We start from the raw sequence: 23415 nt of genomic DNA, 5'->3' as shown, positions 1-23415 counted from the left end.
TTCTGTATAAAAGACTTTGAATGCTTTTCATTATATTTTGCAGGGTTTTCTTTTATGCTCGCATTTAATTATACTTTTTTATGTTCATTTTTATTGGCATTCCATATATGAAAAAGGCTATTTAAAAAATCACATCGATTGTGTAGCTAAGAGTTTCTAACTTTCAAGTACAGATAATTTTCAACATATTCTTACTTATGTTGACTATAAATTTCATTTTACGGAGCTAATGAATTTTAATACAACATCTACTAAACATGGCACAATAAAAACCATTCACTCGAGTAGAGATGTAAATATAAAATTAAAAATTTAAAAAATAAGAGACAGTGTATTAACAGAATAATGCAGCTTGATTTCTTAATAAAAGTTATTTATTCAATTACATATATCCATGTATTTTAAAAAATGTCATTGCGTGCGTAATGTGTGACGAACTTTCTGCTGAGAGCTCATTGCGTTTAATTGCCTTATTAACATCTGGGAGAGCTCAATTTTTATAGTATTGGTTTATCTGCCTCCTGCCAATCTCATCCATAAAGTGATCAACCTGTCTGTTGACTATCAGAGGATATGGTGAAGGAGCCAAGTACAAATTCTGTTGTTTTTTTCCTGCTCTTGTCTTCTCGTTACCACTCCTCCAGCAACATTTCATGCCATCATGTGTCCCATTTTGTACAATCTCAGGCCTGCTACACTCAATTAATGTTCCACAATGCAAATCTTTATTCTGTCCTATTTCCTCCTCTTATCTTTAACCCTGTGTTCTCGGTGTCTTAAAATTTGGTTGGTAATGGTTGATTGATAAGTGATCTTGTATATTTTCCTCTTATATTTGAAAATATGTAGAGTAGAAGTCATAAAGGGATGCCCATTTTTGGTAAAATGCACGTTACATCAAATTTACCATCTAATCATTTTTAAATGTACAGTTCAGTGGTATTAAGTACATTCATATTATTGTAAAATTATCACCACTATCCATCTCCAGAACTCTTTTCAACTTGCAAAGCTGAAACTCTGTACCCATTAAAAGAATAGCTCCCCATTTTTCTTTTTGCCTCAAACCCTCGAAACCACCATTCTACTTTCTGTGTCTATAAATTTGACAAATTTAGGTACCTCATTCAAGAGGAATGATACAGCAGTTGACTTTTTTTTTTTTTTTATGACTGGCTTATTTAATTTAGTATAATGTCTTCAAGGTTCATCTATGTTGCACTGTGTTGCCAGAATGTCCTTCCTTTTAAAGGCTGAATAATATTCCATTTATGTCATTTCACGTTTTATTTATCCATTCATCTATTGATGGACGGTTACTTCTACCTGTGCCTATTGTGAATAATGCTACTACAAACATGGGTATACAACTATCTCAGTATTTCAATTATAACCCATTTTTTCAACTTTGGGGAGCTCTATACTCAGATTTGGATTTTCTGGATTATGTGGCAATTCTATCTTCATTATTGTGAGGAACTGCCATACTATATTCCACACTGGGTGTCATTTTATCATGTTACCATCATTGCACAAGAGTTTTAATTTCTCCATATTTTTGTTATCACTTTTCTTTTTTTAATAAACTTTATTTTTATTTTATTTATTTATTTTTTCCTCTCTTTAATTCCCTCCCTCTTTCCATCCCTGAACTATGGATGTTGTTGTCTTCCATTAAGAACTGGATCTCTGAAGGCGGGGAGTCTCCTTCCACATGCTAAGATAGGCAACTGGAGCCTGGTGCATGTGGGGAGGTGGCCTGGAGCACCTGGGGTATGGTCCGTGGCCCCACTGGGGCACAAACCCAGGATCTTCTGCATGTCAAGTAGACTTGCTAACCACTACACTATGGAGCCGCCTCCTGGTTTTTGTTTTTCTTTTTAATATAACTATCTCAATGAGTTTTAAGTGGTATCACATTGTTGTTTTGAGTTATATTTCCCTACTAATTAGTGTTGTTTAGCATCTTTTCATATACTTATTGGCCATTTGGATATCTTAGGGGAAATAGATATTCGAGTCCTTTACCTATCTTTAAATTGGGTTTCTTGGTTTTGTTGTTTCTGAGTTGTAAGAGGTCTTTTATATTCAGAATGGTAAATCCTAATCAGGTGTCAAATATGCAAATATATTTTCCCAGTATGTAGGTCATTTTTTAATTCTGTTCGTTGTATCTGGATGCACAGAGGTTTTAATTTTGATATAATCTAATTTATCTTTTTTTTTTTTTGATGTCCAATGTATGAAAATTTTCCTTCATGTTTTCTTCTAAAAGTCTTCTGGGTTTAGCTTTATGGTTAGGTCTTTTATCCATATTGAGTTGATTTTTGTGTATGGTGTAAGGTAAGGGTCCAATTTCATTTTTTTGATGTAGATTTCCGGTTCTCCCAATACTACTTGTTGAAAAGACTGTCTCTTCCCCATTAAAGGGGCTTGGGACCCTAGATGAAGTTTATTTGATCATGTATACAAAGATTTATTTCTGAGGTCTCTATTCTCTTCTAATGTTCTATATGTCTGTCTTTATGCCAACACAACACTGTCTTGATTACTGTGGCTTTTAAATAAATTTTACAATCAAGATGTATAAAACTTCCAACTTAATGTTTTTCAATATCATTTGGCTACTTGTGAAGTCCCTTGATATGTCATATAAATTTTAGGATGGATTTTTCTATTCGTGCAAAAAATACCATTGGGATTCCAATAGGGATTGCATTAAATGTCAGATACCCTTTGGTAGTATTGACTTACTAACAAAATATTAAGTGTTCTAATTCCTGAACGGAAGTGTTTTTTTGTTTAGTAGTAGTTTTTAAATTGCTTTCAGCAACATTTTGTAGTTTCAATGTACATGTATTTAGTTCTCTTGGATACGTTCATTTTCAAAATATAATTGTAAATGGAATTTTCTTAATTTCTTTTTCAGATTATTCATTATTAATGATAGTGCAAATGAATTTTCTATGTGTTTTTGGTATCCTGAAATTTTGCTGAATTCATTTATTAGTATCAAGGAGAAACATTTTTGAGGGTGGAATTTCAGGTGTTGTGACAGTTGAGAGGGGGTTAGGATATTTGTCCTATGTGCCTCAAGGATTAATGTAGGCCCCAAATCTTCAGCATACAAAGGTATATGAACTCCATAGTGTAAAATTTTAAAATTTTAATACACCTGTTCCTTCACATTGTAATTTAAAAGTTGAGCCATGAAAGGGTAATCCTTCCTAGAATAAATATTCTAATATATGATGATGTGCTGAACAAGATGCATAATTTGCAACTGAATACTGATTTTTAAAGCAATGTCTTGTTAACAATTGAGAATACTAAAGCAAGAGAAAATAAAGTATGCTCTACTTTTATTATGTTAACACCAATTCCACAACCAACAGGAATCCCCAATTTGAGATGTGGTGAAGAAGGAAACTTTATTCAATGCAAACAGCTCAATTGTGATAAGGCACACTTGTGAGAACAGCCATGGAACAACTCAACAACATTACAGCTCAATTTTGAAACAAAGGTGTCATGGAACAGCACTGCTCTGAGGCGACCCTCCAGTAAGGTCCACTATGCCTCGCCCATTGCCTTCTGTGTTTTAGTTCTACAGGAAAATGCAGTCTACTGTTTTAGGCGGAGTGGGATAGTGAATTCCCTGAGCCAGAATGGAGCTGACTTGTATAGAAAGAAGTCCCAACCCTTGGTCTCTGATTGGTCTATCCTCATGTAAGAACTCCAAATCCACATGTTTGATTGGTTCGAAAAGCATTGTCCTGGTGTTCAGAATGGAGACGTTGTGATTGGTTGGTGAGAATGCTAAATAGGATATAGCTACGCAGGTGTGATTGGACAGAAGAAGTCGCAGTCCTATTGGTTGAAATACAATTCCAGGAACTTTTTTCTAAGTGTTGCCTCAGGCGCAGGAACACAGTGTAGGAAGGTAATTAGTTTAGTGTGGGAGGCAGGCAGTTTAGTACAGGGTTGTCTTGAAGTGTGGCTTGCATGAGAGGTCCCTGTTTAGAAATGGCTGCTAAGCCCTGTATTTTGAATTTGAGCCCAGTTAGCCACCAGGAGTCCTTCTCCGTAGGTATAATCTTTCTCAAAGTCCATACATACAATATAGACATAGTAGAAACATTTTATCTCAGTTCATAAATTCAAAAATGAAAGATTTAAAGCTTAACTGAGGGATCTGGTGGATACATTTTTACTAAACTAAAATGAAATAATTTCAACATACAACTCAAGAAATTAAAAAATAAACAAGAAAATAAAATTTTAAAATGCAGATTGGAAGGATAAAAGATAAAAGAAAAAATTGCTTGATCAAAGGAAAATGATAAAATCAATGATAAAACCACAATCTTATTTGAAAAAATACTAAAAGAATCCAGAAAAGAATTAGGAGGGAAAAATAGATGCACAAAACATGAAATACAATATAGTTAAGTTGACTTGATTTTAGGAATGTAATGATTACCTAGTATTTGTTTACCTAGTACTTGAAAGTCTATTAATGTAATTCTTCATATGAAATCTTAAATGACTAAAATATGTTTTAGAGCCCAGTTTGAAGAATTGGAAAAAGAATGATTTCATTTGGATTCGAGACAATTCATTGTACGTGTTCAGTACACGTGTATTTGTGCAAGCTTTCTGATTTTGGCAGCTTTTACAAATATTAGGATTCTTTTTCTCAATTTCATTAAAATTATAGACATGGCATGTGTTCCTCTTCTTTAGTCTCCTTATTGCATTTAGATTGTTTCTGTGAGAATAAAGGGGAAATGGTGAGTTTCTTAACCTATATTTATGTGGAAGTCTATTACCACTCATGTATTTATTTTTTATTGTGAGGTGATCCAAGATTTATTCTCGAAAGTCCTGGGCTAGAAAGTATTGTTCAAATATATGGGTTGTTCAGATTATTCAGGTCCTGGAGTGCATCTGAAAACTATTCTCATTTTGTTCTTAATCTCTACAATCTTGTGATTCATTACATGCAGGCTCAACCGTGGTTTAAATAATGTGTCATATAGAAAGCACCAAGATATAATTCTATTATGAAAAACATTCATAGTGGTTAATTTGAACAACTGTATTCTAGTCTCCTTTACCATGAACATGTTATGAGGAGCAGAGAGAGAGAGAGAGAATAATCACCGATTGTGAGTAAAGTTCCAGTATTCTGATGGTTCACAAAAGCCCAGAAAGTGTGTCACCTTTACTGCAGTGCATTGCTTAGGTTAGGTACCTAATACTCGGTCCGAAAGGAACACTCCTGCCATTGTGTGGTGGTCTGCTCCTAAATTATAGTTTGTTTTTCCCGTAAAATATGTTTATTTTGTTTTTTTTTTTTCATTCAATCTAGGCTGTTACTTTGTATTCTGACCATCAGGACCATGGAGTGATGAGACTGGGGTAGCATGACAGCTGAGTTAGTTTGTGTGGAGTGGGCTTTCTTGATGGTTTCTGCCCACTAGAGGGCACTGTAGGCCTAATAAGAAATTACTCTTCCTGATGGTCTACAAAGTAGAATAGTTAAGATAGACCAGTGAGCTGTGAGCTAAATTTAAAGAGATACAATGAAGAGAACCGTAACAGTGTTGGGGTAAAGTTTGTGTCAGGTTTTCAGGTATGTTCCTCTATGTGATCTTTAGAAAGCTAGAGTCCCTATGTTATGAATTCTTGTGAGGATGGTTCTCTGCAGAGGCACCTGGGATAGGGCATTAGCAGTAATTGGGAGTCTGGAAGCGCAACAGAGAACATCTATTTAAGCTGTTCTCAATTTTTTAATTGTTATGACTAAAATGTCCCAAACCCACGGACTTAGAAAGTACTCCATTAAACCTTATATCCTAGCTTTTCATATATCTTCCTGAAAGTAGAATGAACTAGAATAAAGAGAAGAAGAAGGAAAACATATGGAACACAAGTACAAGGAAAGTAAGAGGACAATATTTAATTTGAGCAGCAAAGTGTGGTCACATCAGAATCAGCTGTGTGAGTCAACAGGGTGTCCATGAGTTGAAACGGAGAGGTGGAAATTAAGTAAGAGTGGATATTTTACACATATCTAATTGTTTACAAATAAAATGTTTGATGGAATAATTTTCCACGCAGATGGTGGCAGTGTGTCTTGCTCTCCAGATTTCAAGAAAATGTATTTACTTCTGCAATACACAATACATGTTGTCAGATAGTTTTCCTTTATTAGAATTTTATATAACTGAATCTTAAATTCTCCATGATATCACACAATTTGGCAAACGGGGTCACTCTTCCTAGCCTTCTTTAAGGGTTGCATAGCCCTTGATACACTGATTCTTCTAGAAACAACTACTTGTCCTCACACATATTGCCCAAGCTCGGCTTACATAGAGGGTTTTTGAAAAAACTGCCTTATTTCTTCAAGCATTGGAAATATTTCCCCTTACACTCCTGCACTGTTGACACCACTATTTTGGAGACATGACTGTGCCATCTGACTGGGCCACTGTGGGTGGAGTTTCCTGTTAAGTGAATGACAGGGCTCAGATGTGACTGGTGCTCAGTGAGTCTGGTGGAACCTAACAACTGAAAGACAACATTTGCTGGTCCAGGACTCTACTCCCTCCAGAGCAGGGGCAAAGGCACCACAGCAACTGAGCAAGGAGTCATGGAGAGACACCGGGGAGCTCTGCTGGGGCTTCTGTGGATCCAGGTTTGCTGTGAGTTGGCTCTGTCCCAGATGAGGGCCTGGGGAGTGTTAACAGGAGACAGTGGGAGGATGGGAAGAGAGAGCTGCTCGGAGCTCTTAGATAGTCCTGCTTGGGTGCTCCTTGGGATATTTCACAGTTTTAGAACTGCATCATTAGTCCCAGTGACATCATTTGTGTCTGTTTTACTTTTCCCAAGCAGGGGTGAAAGGACTGGAGGTGGAGCAGAGTCCTTCATTCCTGAGTCTCCAGGAGGGGACCAACGCTACTCTGAGGTGCAGTTTTTCTGCCACTGTGTACAATCTGCAATGGTTCCGACAAGATCCTGGGGGCAGACTCACCAGTCTGTTTTTCCTGACTTCAGGGATGAAGAAAACTAGAAGGTTAACCTGCACATTGAATTCTAAGGAACAGTACAGTACCCTGCATATCACGGACTCCCAACTGGAGGACTCAGCCACCTACCTCTGTGCAGGGCAGGCACAGTGCTCCCAGGCAGTCTGCAGCCTGTACCCAAACTGCAGCTGGGCCTGCAGCCCCACCCCTCCCACGGGTCTTGTGTGTTGCCCCTACGGTCACCTTTGAACTTCTTTGAGTTTTCATATTTATATTTCAGCACTGTTATCCTTCTTAAAATTAGAATCTTCAGGACTGTCATATCACTTGTTTTTTTTGCCCTCTTTCTACCCCAAAATCCATCGACAGGTAAAAATGGTTTCATATTGTCTAATATAAAACCATTAAGACAATTGCTAAAGATGCCAATATCCAGTGCCCTGTTGAAAAAAATCCTCTTGCAGGTAGCCCACAAATTCCATGTGAATTACTGTGCTGCAATAGGCTTGGAAAAATATATGATGGTCAACATATAGAACAAGATGACTCAGTTTTTCAGTTAACTGCAGATGGTTCTATTTTCCAAAAAAGAGAGAGGAAAATGCATGTAATTTTTTAAATGTTCGTATTTAACTCATTCAGTCCTAGAAATAGAAATATAATAAAAACTATTTTATTGAGGATCAGGCATTCATCTAATTTCCTACATCTATTATCTATTTCAGTATTGATAAAACTTAGGAAATAAGTAGTCTCTGCTTTTTACACATGAATAAAATGAGGATCACAGAGCCTAAGCTGCTTGCTTGAACTCAAATTATTACTGAATTAATGAAACTTGGGTGACATGAGAGCTTATACTCTGAGCTACCTGATGTAAAAACTCTTTAGAGTCATTTAATTTGAACAATTACTATCAATAAATTTGTACGACGTTAATCACCACCCTCAATATTCATTTAGGTCTCTTCTTTTAAATTTAGCTTACATGATAACATTGGTTAATTACATTATATAAGTTTCAGATGTACAATTGTATAATACATCATCCGTATATTGCATGTATGCTCATGACCCACAATTTAGTCTCCTGTATCATTCATATATTAGACCTCCTGTACCCTCTTAATCCTGCCCCACCCCCTTTCCCCTCTGGTAACCACTATACTGTTGTCTGTTTCTATCAGTCTTATGTCTTGTTTGTTCATTTGTTGCTCTGTGTTTTATATCCCACATATGAGCGAAATAAGATGGTTTTGTCTTTTTCCATCTGTCTTTTTTACTCACTATAATACTGACAAGATCCATCCATGTTGTTGTAAATGGCAATATTTCATAATTTTTATTGGTTGAGTAATATTCCATTGCATATATGTAACACCTTTTCTTTACCCAATCATTTCTCAAAACACTTATCTTGTTTCCATGTCTTGGTTATTGTAAGCAATGCCGTTGTGAACATAGCTGTACATACTTCTTGCCAAGTAGTGTTTTCAATTGCTGGATCATATGCAAGGACTATTCTTAATTTCAGGGCAGGGGGACTTCATACTGTTTTTCATGGAAGCTGAACCACTTTACACTCCCACCTGCAGTATATGAAGGTACTATTTAGGTCATTTGTAAAGAGCAACTTGTATTGAAGAGCTCAGGGAAATTTCATTCTGTTCCATTAAAATCCATGTCTCTTCCTTGCATTTTGAGTGACTCTATCACTCATGAGTACATAATATTCTTCAAGTTTGGGGAAGAAAGCAGAAACCTTCCAGGACTATCCTAAAAAAAAACCCTTCTCTGGTGTAGCCAGAGACAAAGACTTCTGACAACCAAAGCTGAACCTTAAGTTGCATATGGCTTATTGCAATGCAAATCCAATTCCAAGCTGCACTGTATTTTGTGTTAGTGTAGGGCATTGATAGAAAGTTCTGGGAATTTGAACATTAAGATGAAGACAAATGGGCAGACTTTGGTGATGCTGGGAGCAGGGCCAGCTTCTCAGGCATGTAACCTGTGAAGTTGCAGAAGGAACCCTGCTTTTGGTTTAATGCTCTGTGATCACTCTCTTGGAATTCTTAATGATTTAAGAGTTTTTACTTCTGTTTTCTAAGAGAAATCCCATAAGCGGTTGAAATATGCGTGAGCAGAGTAGATAAATGGGGCAGGATATAGGACAGGAACACATGTAGGCTCAGGTTCAAGATCCCAGCAGGGAGAGTGAGTTCAGCAGTTGTCAGGGCCACCTACTGTGCCTGTGCATAATTTTCACTATCTGGGGCTCTGAGAAAGAGCAAAGGGGTGCAGTAAACTTTGTCAATAGATTATCACAAAATGAAAGTGTGTACGTGAACATTTCTGTAAAGTGGTTTGGCAGTTTCTTACAAAAGTAAACATGCTATTACCATACAATCCATTAATGGTGTTTCTGAATGTTTACCCAAAGCAGTTAAGAAGTTATGTCTGCGCAAGAACTTGTCCATAGCAGGTTTATTCATAATTGTCAAAACTTGACGGCAATCAAGATGTCCTGAGTAGATGAAGAATAAATAAATGGTGGTGCATCCAAACAATGAAATATTATTTAGTATCAGAAAAAATGAGTTATCAAGCCATGAAAAGACAGGGAAAACTGAAAGCACATTATTAAATCAAAGAAGGCAATCTGAAAAGTCTACATAGTGTATGATTTCAACTATATAATATTCTGAAAAATGCAAAACTATGGAGTGACTAAAAAAACAACAACAGTGGTAGCCAAGAGTTGAGGGGAGAGGGGGGATGACTAGGCAGAACAAAGAGGATTTTTAGCGATGTGAAACCAGTCTCTGGGTTACTATGATGATGGACACATATGATTATACTTTTCTGTAAGCCCATAGAATATACAACACCAAGAGTAAACCCTCATGTAAACTCTAGACTTTGGGTGATAATGACGTGTTAATGTATGTTTTTCAATTTTAGGAAATATACCACTCTCATGGGAAAGTTCATGTGTGGGGTGGGATGTATATTGGAACTCTCTGTACTTCTTTCTTTTCCTGTTACCATAAAATAACTGAAAAATAGATCTTAAAAAAATTAAACTCATCTGAAATGAAACTCATTGGTAAGAGTTAAAGAATTTTAGAAATGTGTTCCACTAGAAACATTACCTAATGTCATTTCTCACTGCTTCTCTGAAAAAGAGTTCTTATTTCCATTTTGCACTGGATTTCAAAAATAACATGACCAGCCTTGGCTGGGCATTTTATACCCCCGAACTAACCTTGCAAGGTGAATGGCCAGAAGGCAGAATGCAATTGGATTGTTGTAGGAAGTGTTTCTTGCTTTGCATTTTATTAAGCTCCACCAACTCCTCCAGGTTCTCCCAGTTGTGGAGATTTTCTTTCTCCTTTTGCTATAGGATTTATACAATATGCTATACATACACATATAAGAAATAAGTCTCCAGAAGAACATCCTGCTCACCCATGGCTCAGTCATGGAGCCACCTTTGTCTCACTACCTGTGATGATCTTTACACTCGGTGGCAAAATCCCATTTAATTCCATTTTACTGTGGACTTAGGATCCTCTCGATCCAATAGTGATCTTATAGGAGAAGTAAAAACCTAGGTAAGAACTCACCCTGAGGACTCTGTCTCTGTCACTGAAGTGGCCCCAGGTATGGTTAGGGGCTATCTCAGACTCACTAGACTTCATGGGAACACGAAAATGACCTTGGGGTTCCATGATAGAAAACAATTCCTTCCCATTCTCACACCACTCTACATTGCACATGACCAGTCCTCAATAAAAATAATTTTAGAGTTTCAAGAAATCCTTTTGTTCAACTTTATTTTATAAAGACAAAGTCAGTCCAACATGCCAGTGTGAAACATTTCAGTAGTGTTCAAACTAGGAGCAGAAGAAGACTGGATTTCCTCACTTTTCTTTAACATTCTTTCTTTTGCTTTCTTCTTGCAGGATTGTATTGCTTAGTAAAGAGAATCTGTCTAGTTTAAAACCCAGCTGTATAGATCTCTGCAGTTTGGGTATGAGATTGTCGATTATTTTGAAGACTCAAATGGAGAATTCCAATTCATGTAAATATTTGTTATCTTGGGAAGGACAGGAGACCTAGGCTGAGCCACTTTATTCTACCAGAAAACCACTACCAGCATCCTCAGACTTTTGTAGGAGTAAGCCAAAGATGATGCTGCCATCTTCAATATCTCAACAATGGATATATTCTAAGGACTTTTCTGAAGATAGCAAACATATTCGACATCCCAGGTAGGTAGAAACTCCTTGAGGCAGGATATGAGTATAATGAGCATAACTCATACATTGTCAGCAAAAATGATAACTGGAATAGAAGAATCACGCTGCTGGCAGCCCGAGAAGATGATAAATAAAGGTTATCCAGGCCAAGCTTTGATGATAACTAAAGCAATATTCTAGGTAATAATCATGGAGCTGGCATGGCTATATCTATGCTATGGTTAATATATGAAACACTAGTTTTCAGGAGAATGTTCACATTCACTTCATTCTCTTCAGTTCTGCATGCCATGACTCGGAGGGGCATGTATTGATCTAAGCATCTGTCTTCAAAAGGAGGAAAATTTATCCAGAGAAGAATTTGAGAAATCTTACTGTATGAAGAATGGGTGAAAGAATGGAAGATCCTCAAGATCAGGAAGTTATACATATGTAAAAATACATTTTATATATACACATATATTTATATAGCGAGTAATATTCTTCAACATCACTGTCTTTAAATCTATAAGGGCATGAGATGTGGAAGAGAGATTGATTTACTCTTTGTAAATCCAGAGGACTACTGAGTTCAAATTAGGGGAGGAGCTCCCATTTCTCTAAAGGGGTCATCTTGCTTTCCCAGGAATGGTTTCTCATGATCAGTTTTTTAACCTCAGTTCTGATTTGTACTATTCCCTTAGCAGACACAGGCAATATTTAGGCTTCCCTAGATGTATTCTCAGAGAAGTTATCAGAAAATTCCAAGTAGTTAAAGTGTATGAGAAAGGGTTTTTGGCAGAGAAAAATAATTCTGAGAACTCACAGGCCTGAAGGTCTTTATCAAAGAAGACTTATCAGAATACTGTAGTAGAGTTTGGGAGGAAAATGATGGAGTATAAGATCTGAGTCAGCAATAGTCAGGGAAGCAGGAATGCATGGCAGGAGAGTTGGCTCATATTTTAGAAGATGTTCCAGTAAGGATATGTGTCAGTACTTACATTTCAGGACAAGTCATTCATTTTGATATGGAAAATGAAAGCATCTCAAGAATCAACTTACATGTGGTTATATTTTTTTAATCTGCAGCCTGATGTCCCCTCAGAACCTGTACTCTTTCAATACTTTTCAGAATATAAGACACAGAGCACTGAAATGGATTTTTAAAAGCATGTCAGATTTTTCATTGTAAATCAACCCCATCTATGAATCATATTGTTTTCTATTGTTGAAATATTAATAACTCATGGAAGATATTCTCTGTTCCCTTATCACTGAGATTTAATCCTTTACTTTTTATCACAGTCATCTTGAGTGAGGGAAGATTTTCATTTTGACTTTTAGTACTGCAAATTCTCTGGGAATAGGAAGGTCAAGGGAAGAGCAAGACCAGCTAAGCGGGATAGTCTGAGACAACAGGCACTGGAAATACCGAATGATCTTCGTTTATTCTGACCTTTGACTTGCATGTTCCTTTTACATTAGTCACACTGACACCATTTCGGTCAGTTTTTCTCCATAACAGATTTAGCTGAGAAAGGAGGTTATATATTTTCTTTGTTTAAAAGAGTGAATAATCACCAAGGTCAGAGCAGCATTATTCACAGTGGCCAAGATATGGAAGCAACTAAATGAAGTGTTCTACGATAGGTGATTAGCTAAAGAAGCCGTTGTACATATATACACTGGAATATTACTCACCATAAGAAGAGATGAAATACTGCCATTTATAACTACATGAATGGACCTAGAATTAATCATACTAAGCAAAATAAGCCAGACAGAAAAGGTTGCTAATAACATGCTATCTCTTATATGCGAGATATAAACCTAAAAGCAACAAATGAACAGGATAGACAAATAGAGACTCATGGACATTATAGACTAGTGGTTACCAGGTCGCAGGGGGTGGGAAGGAGGGAGATAGATGGGATAAAGGGGGTCAAATATCAGTGACGGAAAGAAATCTAACTACAAGAGGTGAACACACAGTGTAAATATATATGTGCCTTATTGTTAAAGTGTACATTTGAAACTTATTGGATTTCGTTAAGCAATGTCACCTTAAAAAATATTAAAAAAAAATAAATGAGAAAGTGAACAATGGTACTTTTCTGACAGAAACATGTGAACCCAGGCCATCGTTGTAAAATACCTACAGCATCTGTTTCATTCCAACATATAGACAATGAGTCAGCAGAGGTCAGAGATCGAAATCTTGTTCTCTCCATTCTTTCTTGATCTCTGATCTAAAGCTTACTTTGTTTGACCTATTGCTGCCTTTACGTGTCTGAGTCCCTATAGGCACAGGGTCAGAGAACATTGAACCAACAAGTTCAGTAATTATAGTTGTGACCACAAGGTGGTAGTGCTCCTCTGCTGAAGCTGAATATGTGGAAGGTCCATTTTAGTGGATTCAAAATGAATAGCCTGTAGCAGAAGCATAGCCTTTCTCCTATTGGCTGAGTAGTGCATGTGAGAAACTCTTATGTTTGTTAGAGACTGGCTTTATTCGGGTTTCCTCTAGTTCATGTAGAACAAGAAAATCTGAAGCATAATGATCTGGTAATGCTTTTCCTTTCTCTGAATTTTCTTTCTGCGTAGGGGTCATCCGAGGAGAGAAAATGGATCAGCATCGTTCTACCCTGAGTGTCCAGGAGGGAAACAGCTCTGTTATCACCTGTGCTTATTCAGATAGTGCCTCAGGATACTTTGAACACAGCATTTGTCAGATAGTATTTGTCTGCAAATAGAATCAAATGTGTTGTTTGTTAAAAACACATAATAAATAGGTTAGGTTCAAGATGACCCGGAAAGGGTTAGAACATTCTGTTGGTGACTTTTGTGTAATGGATTCTTGAAGGGAGTCAGTAATGTTTTATTATGAAATTTAGGCTTTAAGAATGACTTCACATTTGTTTCCTCTCCATCCCATAAAGTCTCCTTAGTATCAATATCACAATCCTTTTTAGGGATGGCCCACAATATGATAAAAAATCTCAAGGAATTACTGATTTCTTTGATCTACGAGAACAAGATATTTTAAAGCCAGGGCAATTTTACAAGAAGTTAGTATGTTATTTCAAACACATGAATACTGTAGCTATGGCTATCCCAGAAAACTGAAGGCAGCCTGGATGAGATGTGACTTCCTTTTGTCTATGTTGAATTTAAGATGTTTGCCACATCCAACTGAAAATATCTGGGGAGCAACAGAATAACTTGAATGTGCTCACACAATACAAAGGGATTTTAATCTTTTCCCATGAATATGATGCAATTTAACATTAATAATTGAGACCTGATTATAGAATCAGACTCCCTGATCTTGAATCTTTGTGCGCCTGTAACGTTGGGCAAGTTTTTTGTGCCTCAGCCTCCTTATGTAAAATGGGTAAAAAAGTACTTACTCCAAGATGTTTGAGAAAATTATGTAAAGTTCTTAGAATGCCATACAACATTTAACTGGTCTGTAAAGGTCTACCCTTGGTTGAAATAAAAAGGGTATTCTAGTTCTAAATGATCACAAACACTATTATTTTCCTAGTCATGTTTCATGAAAGGCAGAAGTAAGTGTAACTCACAAAACGATGTTTTAAACAATCTATTTTAAGTAGCAAGCTTCAGAGGCAAGTTCCTGATCCTTAAAGTACAGCTATTGATGATGTAATTATGAGTGATCAATTTTTCCTGTTGATTAAGCATTTTGTGTTTTGAAAACAGCACCTATCATTAGGCTGATTATACAACATTATATGCCAAACCTGGAAAATACGTGCAATACCAAAAATATAAATTCGATAATTCTGTAATCAGAAAATATTGTTAAAATCTGCATTACTCTGACCATTAATTTTTATTTTAATTTGCTTCATTTTTTTAACTTAAAATGATTTCTTTTTATTTTATACTTTATATTTCAATTACAGTTTGTAGTTAATATCACATTAGTTTCAGGTGTACCACATAGTCGTTAGATAGCTGTATTATTTACAAAGCGATCCCCTAATTTGTCTGTGCCGGATGGAAAATTACTGCTTCGCTATGTCCATGGGAACATAGGCTGTCACCCATAGGAACATAACATTCTAAACAAGCTTTCTGCTTCTGTAACCTCGCTTATGCATCTGACGTGTGAGTTGACAGGTAGTGAATAGGAGAAAGATAGCCCTTTGTGTTTAGACAGACCAAAGAATGAGATTTGGGGCTTAAAAACCCTGTACCTCTACATTTCGGGGCTGCTTAATTTGGGGTCTGCGTACCCCTGGCAGACCCAGCTGGCTGAATAAAGAGTGTGCTTCCTATAACTCGCTGAGTTCTGGTGATCCGTGTGTTGTTCAGGAGCTGGCGTCTACAACATGTCGAATACCCACATGACATCGTACATAGTTAATACAATATTATTGAGTATATTCCCTTTGCTATAATTTTCATCAGTGTGACTACTTTGCAACCACTAATATCTATTTCTTAATTAATAGTATATCTTGAATTCAGCATTCCCCATTTCATGAAGTCTTTTCTTCAAACATCTGCTTATCAATAGTTCTGTGGGAGATTATAATAAATTACAGTGTAATAATAATTTTGTTTTATATTTGTGGCAAAATGGGAATTCTTTCTTTGTGTTCTGACCACTCCCTTTTTAAGAAAATGTGACCTGGGTTTTCCTTTAGAACCTGGCGATGACTCAAATTGCTGTGGTTTCTCTCAGTCCTGCGGGGGGGGGGGGGTAGCCTTTTGCGACTGTTCACTCTCGTCGCCCTCCTGTGTGCACTGGAAGCTGGCCACTGAGTAGAATTGTGTGTAAGTGAGGCGCTAAACCTTGCGGGTGCCTATAGGCAGTTGTGAGAATCTGCAAGAGAATGTCTGAGCAGCTCGTGGGCAGGTTTCTGATGAACACTGTTCCGTGGTTAGTAGGATTCTTGTCCCTTTAATGCCCATTGAGAGTCCTGACTGCTGTCCTCACAGATGTTGCCTACTTCCACATTGGGCAGCACAGCTCAGTACTCTGGATGGGGCAAGAAAGAGGTGGGTCTCTTTGGCAGCAACCCCCAGTGTCCTGGGGGTGCAGGTGCTCATTCACATGCTCTCACTTTTCCCTGAGGAAAAAATCAAGGCTTAGAAGATTTCTCTTGGCACTGAGCTGTGGAGGAAGGCGTGACTAGGGTAGAGTGAGATTGTTCCCCTTATCCTTTTCATGCTTCCAATCTCAGATATTTTTGCTCCCACAGTGTGCTTCTCCCACAGAGTAACTTCTCTATTGGACTGCTGGATACTTTATTTGGTGTATGATTGTAAATATTGGTAATTTGGGTAGGGGGCTGAAGACGGTAGAAAATTCCCGTCTTGCCTATTTTTGGTGTACAATTGTATAGATCATGTAACTGTCCCATGATCATGATACAGAGCAGCTCCATTGCTCCTCCAAATTCTTTTTTGCTTTCCTGTTGTAATCACACACTCATCCATTCATAAGTTCTTGCAAACATTGTCTCTTCTATATTTTTATCTTTTAAAGAGTGTCACATAAATGGAACCATACAACACATAACCTTTCGAAATGTTTGATCCTTGGTGAGAGGAAGCACGTACCTCTGGGCACATGCATGATTTCCACCCCTGCCAATATCTCTCGGTTTTTTCCACACTTGGTATTTTGAACTGTTGAGTAAATTTTATTAGCCTAGTTCATCATTTCAAGTGTTTGAATTTCTATTAACGAAGAATTTCTATCGATTCACTCTAGCAGTACCAAAGGGGTTATCGTTATTATTTGGCGTTCTCAGGACTTGGCATTGAATGACATCCAACAAGTCTTTACTTTGCCGCACAGCAATAGCTTTGTAGAGCTTAACTATAGCATTAACATGGGGATTATCTCAAGTAAAGACTGTACCTAAGCAAGTTATTTTATTAGTAAGAGAACAAAGTCAGTTAAATCAGAAATATCAAACATTCTAGTACCAAAATGGAAATATACTTGTAAAAGTATGAAAAGTGGAAGAATGCAAAGGAGAGTATGACAATCAGTGGTTCTTATCATCTAGCAGAACTCTCTTCTAAGGGTATTGGGTAAAGATGCCTACTTTATGTAATTATATGCTTGTTTCAAGGATCTTGAATGAATACTCACGATTAGTGAGCTGTCTGCTTCTGATGATGTCTTGAGAACTGCAGTTAAAGATTTCTAATGTAACTTTTCAACTCTTGTCATTTAAGGATGTCATTCTAGTTGGGAAACATGCAGCCAAGGATCAATTTCTTGTACTTTAGTCTACTGAACTGGTAGTAAATAGTACCTAATAAAGTCATGTTACAGGTCACAACACGCAATGGCAATCTGTCTCTGAAATTCTTTTCAGAGCACCCAATCAAATGTTTTAGGTCATCCAAATGCTGATTGAAGATAAGCAACCTATGGCTTTTGATGAAAGACTGGGTATCACAGGAATATTTTTCTACTTGAGAGTGTGAACGATTAAAAATGTATGGTTTGGGATATTCTTAGTTAGATGGGCCTATCAGTGACCAGTTCTTAGCCATACAACATGTAACTTGGTGAGGGGAAGAATGCAGGCCCATGAGAGGTAAGGGGAAAAAATGTATTAGTCCATTAGATTTTAGGAGTGTCTGATACAGTAATTCATTTCAGTTTTAATATTCCATTTATTCTTTCTAGTTTTTCAGAAGATGGGGAGATGATAAGAAAAGTAAAAATTCTGTGTGAGGACAAAAGCTTATATAACTGTTCCCAAGAAATTCGTTCTCTGTATAGAGATACATTGAACTGGCATAGGTAGTAAACAGAAAATCAAATTGGTTTTTAACTACTGTGATGGCCGTGGGTTTATGACAGGACAATGCATCAAGCCACATAGCAAACAAAGTACTATTCCTACCACATATCAGGTCCAATGGAGGTAATGCAATTGTGTACAATCCTTTAGCATATACTCAAATGTTTCCTTGGGACAGTATTCTAGTTTATATCCCTCCTGCATAATATTTTATGGGATTTTGTTGTTTCCAAGAAAGTCATGAATTGGCCCCAATTGCTGCAATTCTAGAAAGGTTTCCCCACCAGAATGTATTAATTATTGCAGACAATATATCACTACTGTGATCTGTTGTCTATGGAGGAATTTAACAGATGTTCATTGGAGAATGTTTGACTTCCTCAGGCAGCCTTTCTGGCTTTAATATATCTTGTCTTCATGGATCACAGAAATAAGTAATTCCTCAAGGTTCTTCATAATACTGGGAACCTGGTTTTCTTTTCCATGGATTTGTCTTTAGTTTTCCAATTCTTGCTTGTGTAAGAACTCAAGTCAGAAAAGCATGTTTAGCACATTTCACTCAAGAAAGTTTTTGTAGGTTTTCTGGTGTTTTCTGTGATGTGAGATTGTTCATTATGACAAAAATGTTTCTGGGTAGCATGAATATATCAAATATTTCCTGTATTCGCTGCCCATTTTCAATGAAGATTCATGAAACACATGAGAGTGTTATGAAAATATTAAGATGGTTAAAATAACTGCATTATCATCATATTTTTTTAAAGATGTGAGCTACTTTACAAGTTATGACCACCACCGTATATATTTACAATTTAATATGCCCAGGAGAAATCTACAAGTTCTATTACTTGAGCTAATTGTGCTTCTGATAAGGGATCAGAATTTATAAAGTTGTCTGGAGTAGTTACTGTATAATCAGCCCTTTCAATGATTAATGTAAGACGTTACAAAACCCATTAGTGAAAATTTTGGTAAGGGAGAGTCCATATTATCTGTTATGGACAGGGAAACTTCTTAAATGACAGAAGTACAGTGAGATTCTTTTATTGAAAAGTTTAACAGAATTGAATCACATGAGGAAAAATAAATAATATTTTATAGTTATTCAACCAACTGTTAGATAAATGTTGGTTGTTTTTAGATAGGAGAACAATTTGTATGCTATGTGGTACCATCAGTTTTCTCAGTGATTCCAGAGCAAGATCTGAAGATGCTTCAATCAACTTAGCTGAGGCTACAATAACTTTGAGACATGGAGGACAAGTTTTGGCTACTGTATCAAGAGACTGGCAATGATAAGCATGAGGCTTTGTTGTTTGGCACATTGTTGAGTAATATCCCGAGTCATGGCTTCCTTTTTATATTCATACACAATGGTCTATTATAACCAGTGATTCTATGGAGGTCCTGGAGTCATCTAAGATATATTCCCTTTAGAGCTGGGAATACAGAAAGAATATAGAGACTTGTTTGCAACCTGTTAGGGTCCTAATTGAGGTAATGGGGAAAATATAAGTTTAAAATCTCAATAACCGAATGACTAAAGTGTGGTGTCTTATCTGGCCTTTCTGAGCAGAGCTGAGCTATCACTCTAAACAGAGAAGAGAAGGGAACCTCTGTAATAAGAGCGCATGTCTGAGGGCTTTATTTTATTTTTCAGCAGAGGGAGATTAGTTTTTTCTCTGCTATTTGCACAGGATAAGTAACTGAACAGACATCAGTAGTGAGGAATACTGCCATAACAATTAGTAGATCAGAACTACAGTGATTAGCATAAATAGCTTTGACTGTTATAAGAAACTGATTTATTTCTATCTTCAGTGACACCGCAGCATACGTAGGTGTGAAGATACATCAGTATGGTATCTTATGTTGTTTCTATATTCCATTACATATAGTATTTTAAAATAAGTGCTACCACTCAGTTTCATCACAGATGCAATGACTGAATATAGCAGTTGGTCAATTATCAGTCCTCTGTTTAATATAAAATTTTACTCATGTTTATTTTTAGATGTATTTGTTTGTATATTAAGAGTTGGCTAATGCAAAAGGAAATTTCTGTTGGGTGAGACTCTCAGCCAGTACATAGAGAATTTGACGTGTTACACCAGAAAACCCGTTTCCTGTTCTGGGGCAGCAGCAACACAGAGCCCAGCATTTCTTCTCTCTCTCTCTGTCAGAGTCACCTCGCCTTTCAGAGCCTTGAAACTGAAGAACAAGAAGATATTTTCTGTCTAGTGAAAGAATACAAACATGTTGCTCGCCAGACTTCTGGAGGTGGTCATAACTTCAGTGTGGCTAGGTAAGAGTGGCCCTAGTGGGAATGAGTTTCTTCTGTAACTCAAGGTCTGGGGGGTCCAGGAAGTGTATTATGAGTACCCATGGAAGGAAAGGTGGACAGATATATAAAAGATTTTTTTTCTGCCACACCACTTAACCCAGTTTTTTATTATTGAATTTTTTTTTTTTTCAGGATCCAGTATTGCCCAGAGGGTAACTCAAGGCCAACGGGCAATGTTAGTGCAGGAGAAGGAGGCTGTGACCCTGGACTGCAGATATGACACCAGTGATAGTCGTTATAGTTTATTCTGGTACAAGCAGCTCAGCAGTGGGGCGATGATTTTCCTTATTCGTCAGGACTCTTACAACAAGCAAAATGCCACAGAAGATCGCTACTCATTTAATTTTCAGAAAGCAAACAATTTCGCCAACCTTGTCATCTCAACTGCACAGCTGGAGGACTCTGCATTGTATTTCTGTGCCTTGAGTGAGCCCACAGTGAGAAGTGTGTGGGAGGAAGGTGTAGCAAAACCCCAGGGCTCTGCTTGATACATCCACCTGCTGTAGGGACCAAGGCTGGGAATGGCCATCACAGATAGGAAGTGGTGAGAGCTGTGGCAGCACAGGTGTCAGTAGAGTCTGAGAGAATACACTCTAAGAAAATACCTATCCAGGTTCATAAACTATGAGTAGAGTTATCATTTATCAAAAACATTCTTGTCCTTAGAAATTTGGTTTGCAATTGTTTATTGAAGACAAAGCATAGATATAATAAACAATTTGTTATTTGATGATAGATTGAGCTAGACAAATTGACTAAGTAAATTCAGAAACATCTGACAGAGAAATCAGTAAAAATACGTGTGAATTGTGGAATTTTCAGATCAATTTGTTTAATAAATATTTACTGAGTATATTTTGTGTTACAGGCAGTTTTTTAGAAAGGAAAACCATACAATCTGTTTGTGGTTTTCCTTGTATTTTATGCTGTTTTATATTGTTTAATGAATTTGTTTAATATAGACTTATTAGCGGAGTTAAGAGTACTCTCATTTACTTTCTATGGTGCCTAATATGTGACATACATACTTTGTGCTAATGCTCTTTCCATCTTATTAAGAGTCTCGCATAGAAGAGGTCAGTTCCACAATGTTGATTTACCTGCCTCACCCCAATTTTATCCATACAATAAGCAGTAATTTATGGTTCTAGTGGGACATTGTAAAGAAGCAGAGTGTGAATTATCTTTTTTCTCTACTCTTGCCCCTCATCACTCATCCAAGAGCTTTTTTTTTCTGCCATCATGAGGCTTATTTGCATCCCACCAGGCTCTCTTTGTTCATTTAATGTTCCACAACCCAAAATCCTCATTCTCTCTGATTTCTTACCTTTCTCCAGTAACCCTGTTGTTTCATGACCATAAAATTTGAATGTTTAGGAAGTGATCTTGTATCGTAAGTCACTCTTGTATTTGCATTTGAAAGGCAGACGTGTAGGGTAGAATGGGTAGAATTCTTAAAAGGAGTGTCCTTAAAAATAATTTAAGCTAAAAAATTTTATCCCTTTAACATAAATTTTTACCATTTTAAATATTTTAAGTGTCTTATCCAGGGGTACTAAGAACATTGTTGTCTAATCAACACTACGATCTCTATCTGGAACTCTTTTCATCTTGAAAAACTGAAATTTGTGCTATTAAACATTAACTTCCCATTCTACTGTCCCTCTAGACACTGGAAACTGCTATTCTACTTCCAATTTCCATGAGTTTGAGTATTTTAGATACTTCATATAAATGGAATCGTGCAATGTTCATCATATTGGACTTATTTCACCTAGCATAATGTCCTCAAGATCCACCCATGTTGTAGTGTTAGGCAGAATCTCTTTTTAAGAATGAATAATATTCCAGTGTATGCATATACCACATTTTGTTTATCTAGTCATCTGTGAATGGACTTTTGGGTTGCCTCCATCTTTTGATGGAAACATGTATTTAAATATATCAATATTTTGCATGTACCGCAATTCTTTCAATTTTTTGAGTATAGAGCCAAAAGAAGAATTGCTTGATCACATGGCAATTCTATTTTAAAAATTTTGAGCAACATTTGTACTGGTTAACTTGAAGAACTATTCTCTAGCCTGCTTTGTCACAAGCAAGTTTTAATAAGGAACACAGAGAGCTATCACTAGCTGGCGATTAATGAAGTTTCAGTTTCTTGGTGGTTCACAAAGGCATAGAAAAGCATGTCACTCTTGCATTGCTCAAGTCAGGTGCCTAATAATTGGTCTGAGCTTGTCAAGCTACTTCTGCAGTTTGTATATCCTTTATCATATGTTTTCTTTCCTCTTTTGGTGAAAGAGTCAAACCAGCAATTATTTAATTATTTAAAAAATTATTTTATTCGCAAAGATAAAGAACCCATTAACATGCTGTCTTAAGATATTTCACAAGCTCAAGAAGTAATTTTCTTAACTTATAGCCTTTCTTTCAAATTTTCTCTGAAAATAATCTGTAATGTAAAAACCAGAGAGCATGGTTTTGCTATCAGAGAGAACTACGTTTAATAATTTTAGCTCTGCCAAGTGCTTTCTAGACACTAGTGAACTTTGTTTCATTATTCGCTAAACAGGGAATGATATCTTCCTTAATATTTTGTTGCAACCATTTGTCATTAATACATCCAGGGTTTGACATGCAGTAGATGATCATTTAATGAGGGTAGCCTCAGTAGGCACAGAAAAAGCATTTGACAAATCCAACATCCATTCTTGATTAAAAACTCACAGCAAATTAAGAATTGAAGGAAATTTTCTTAACTTAATAAAGAGCCTCTACAAAAAAACCTGCATCACGAGTCATACTTGATGGTGAAAGACAACATTTTTCTTCTAAGATAAGGAATAGGGGAAGAATTTTGGCTCTCACCTCTCCTATTTAATATTTTACTAGCAGTCGTAACCAGTGCAATTAGGAAAAAAAAAAAAAAAACAACGAAAGGAACAGAAAACATACAGTTGGAAAGGAAGAAGTACACCTATTGTTATTCA

General features: G+C 36.7%; 1 gene segment (V, D, J or C); it reads left to right on the top strand.

Annotated features, from left to right (window-relative positions):
* Nucleotides 1–20226: 20226 nt before the first annotated feature.
* On the top strand, nt 20227–22158 carry LOC107506183. The segment is given in 2 exon segments: nt 20227–20383; nt 20555–22158. Coding segments are annotated over 2 exon segments (405 nt in total).
* The last annotated feature ends 1257 nt before the right edge of the window (nt 22159–23415 follow it).

Source organism: Rousettus aegyptiacus, unplaced genomic scaffold (assembly GCF_014176215.1).
Source record: "Rousettus aegyptiacus isolate mRouAeg1 unplaced genomic scaffold, mRouAeg1.p scaffold_m13_p_3, whole genome shotgun sequence".
NCBI lineage: Eukaryota > Metazoa > Chordata > Mammalia > Chiroptera > Pteropodidae > Rousettus > Rousettus aegyptiacus.
The sequence above is the reverse complement of the archived record's forward strand: the minus strand, read 5'-3'. Positions and strand labels throughout refer to the sequence as shown.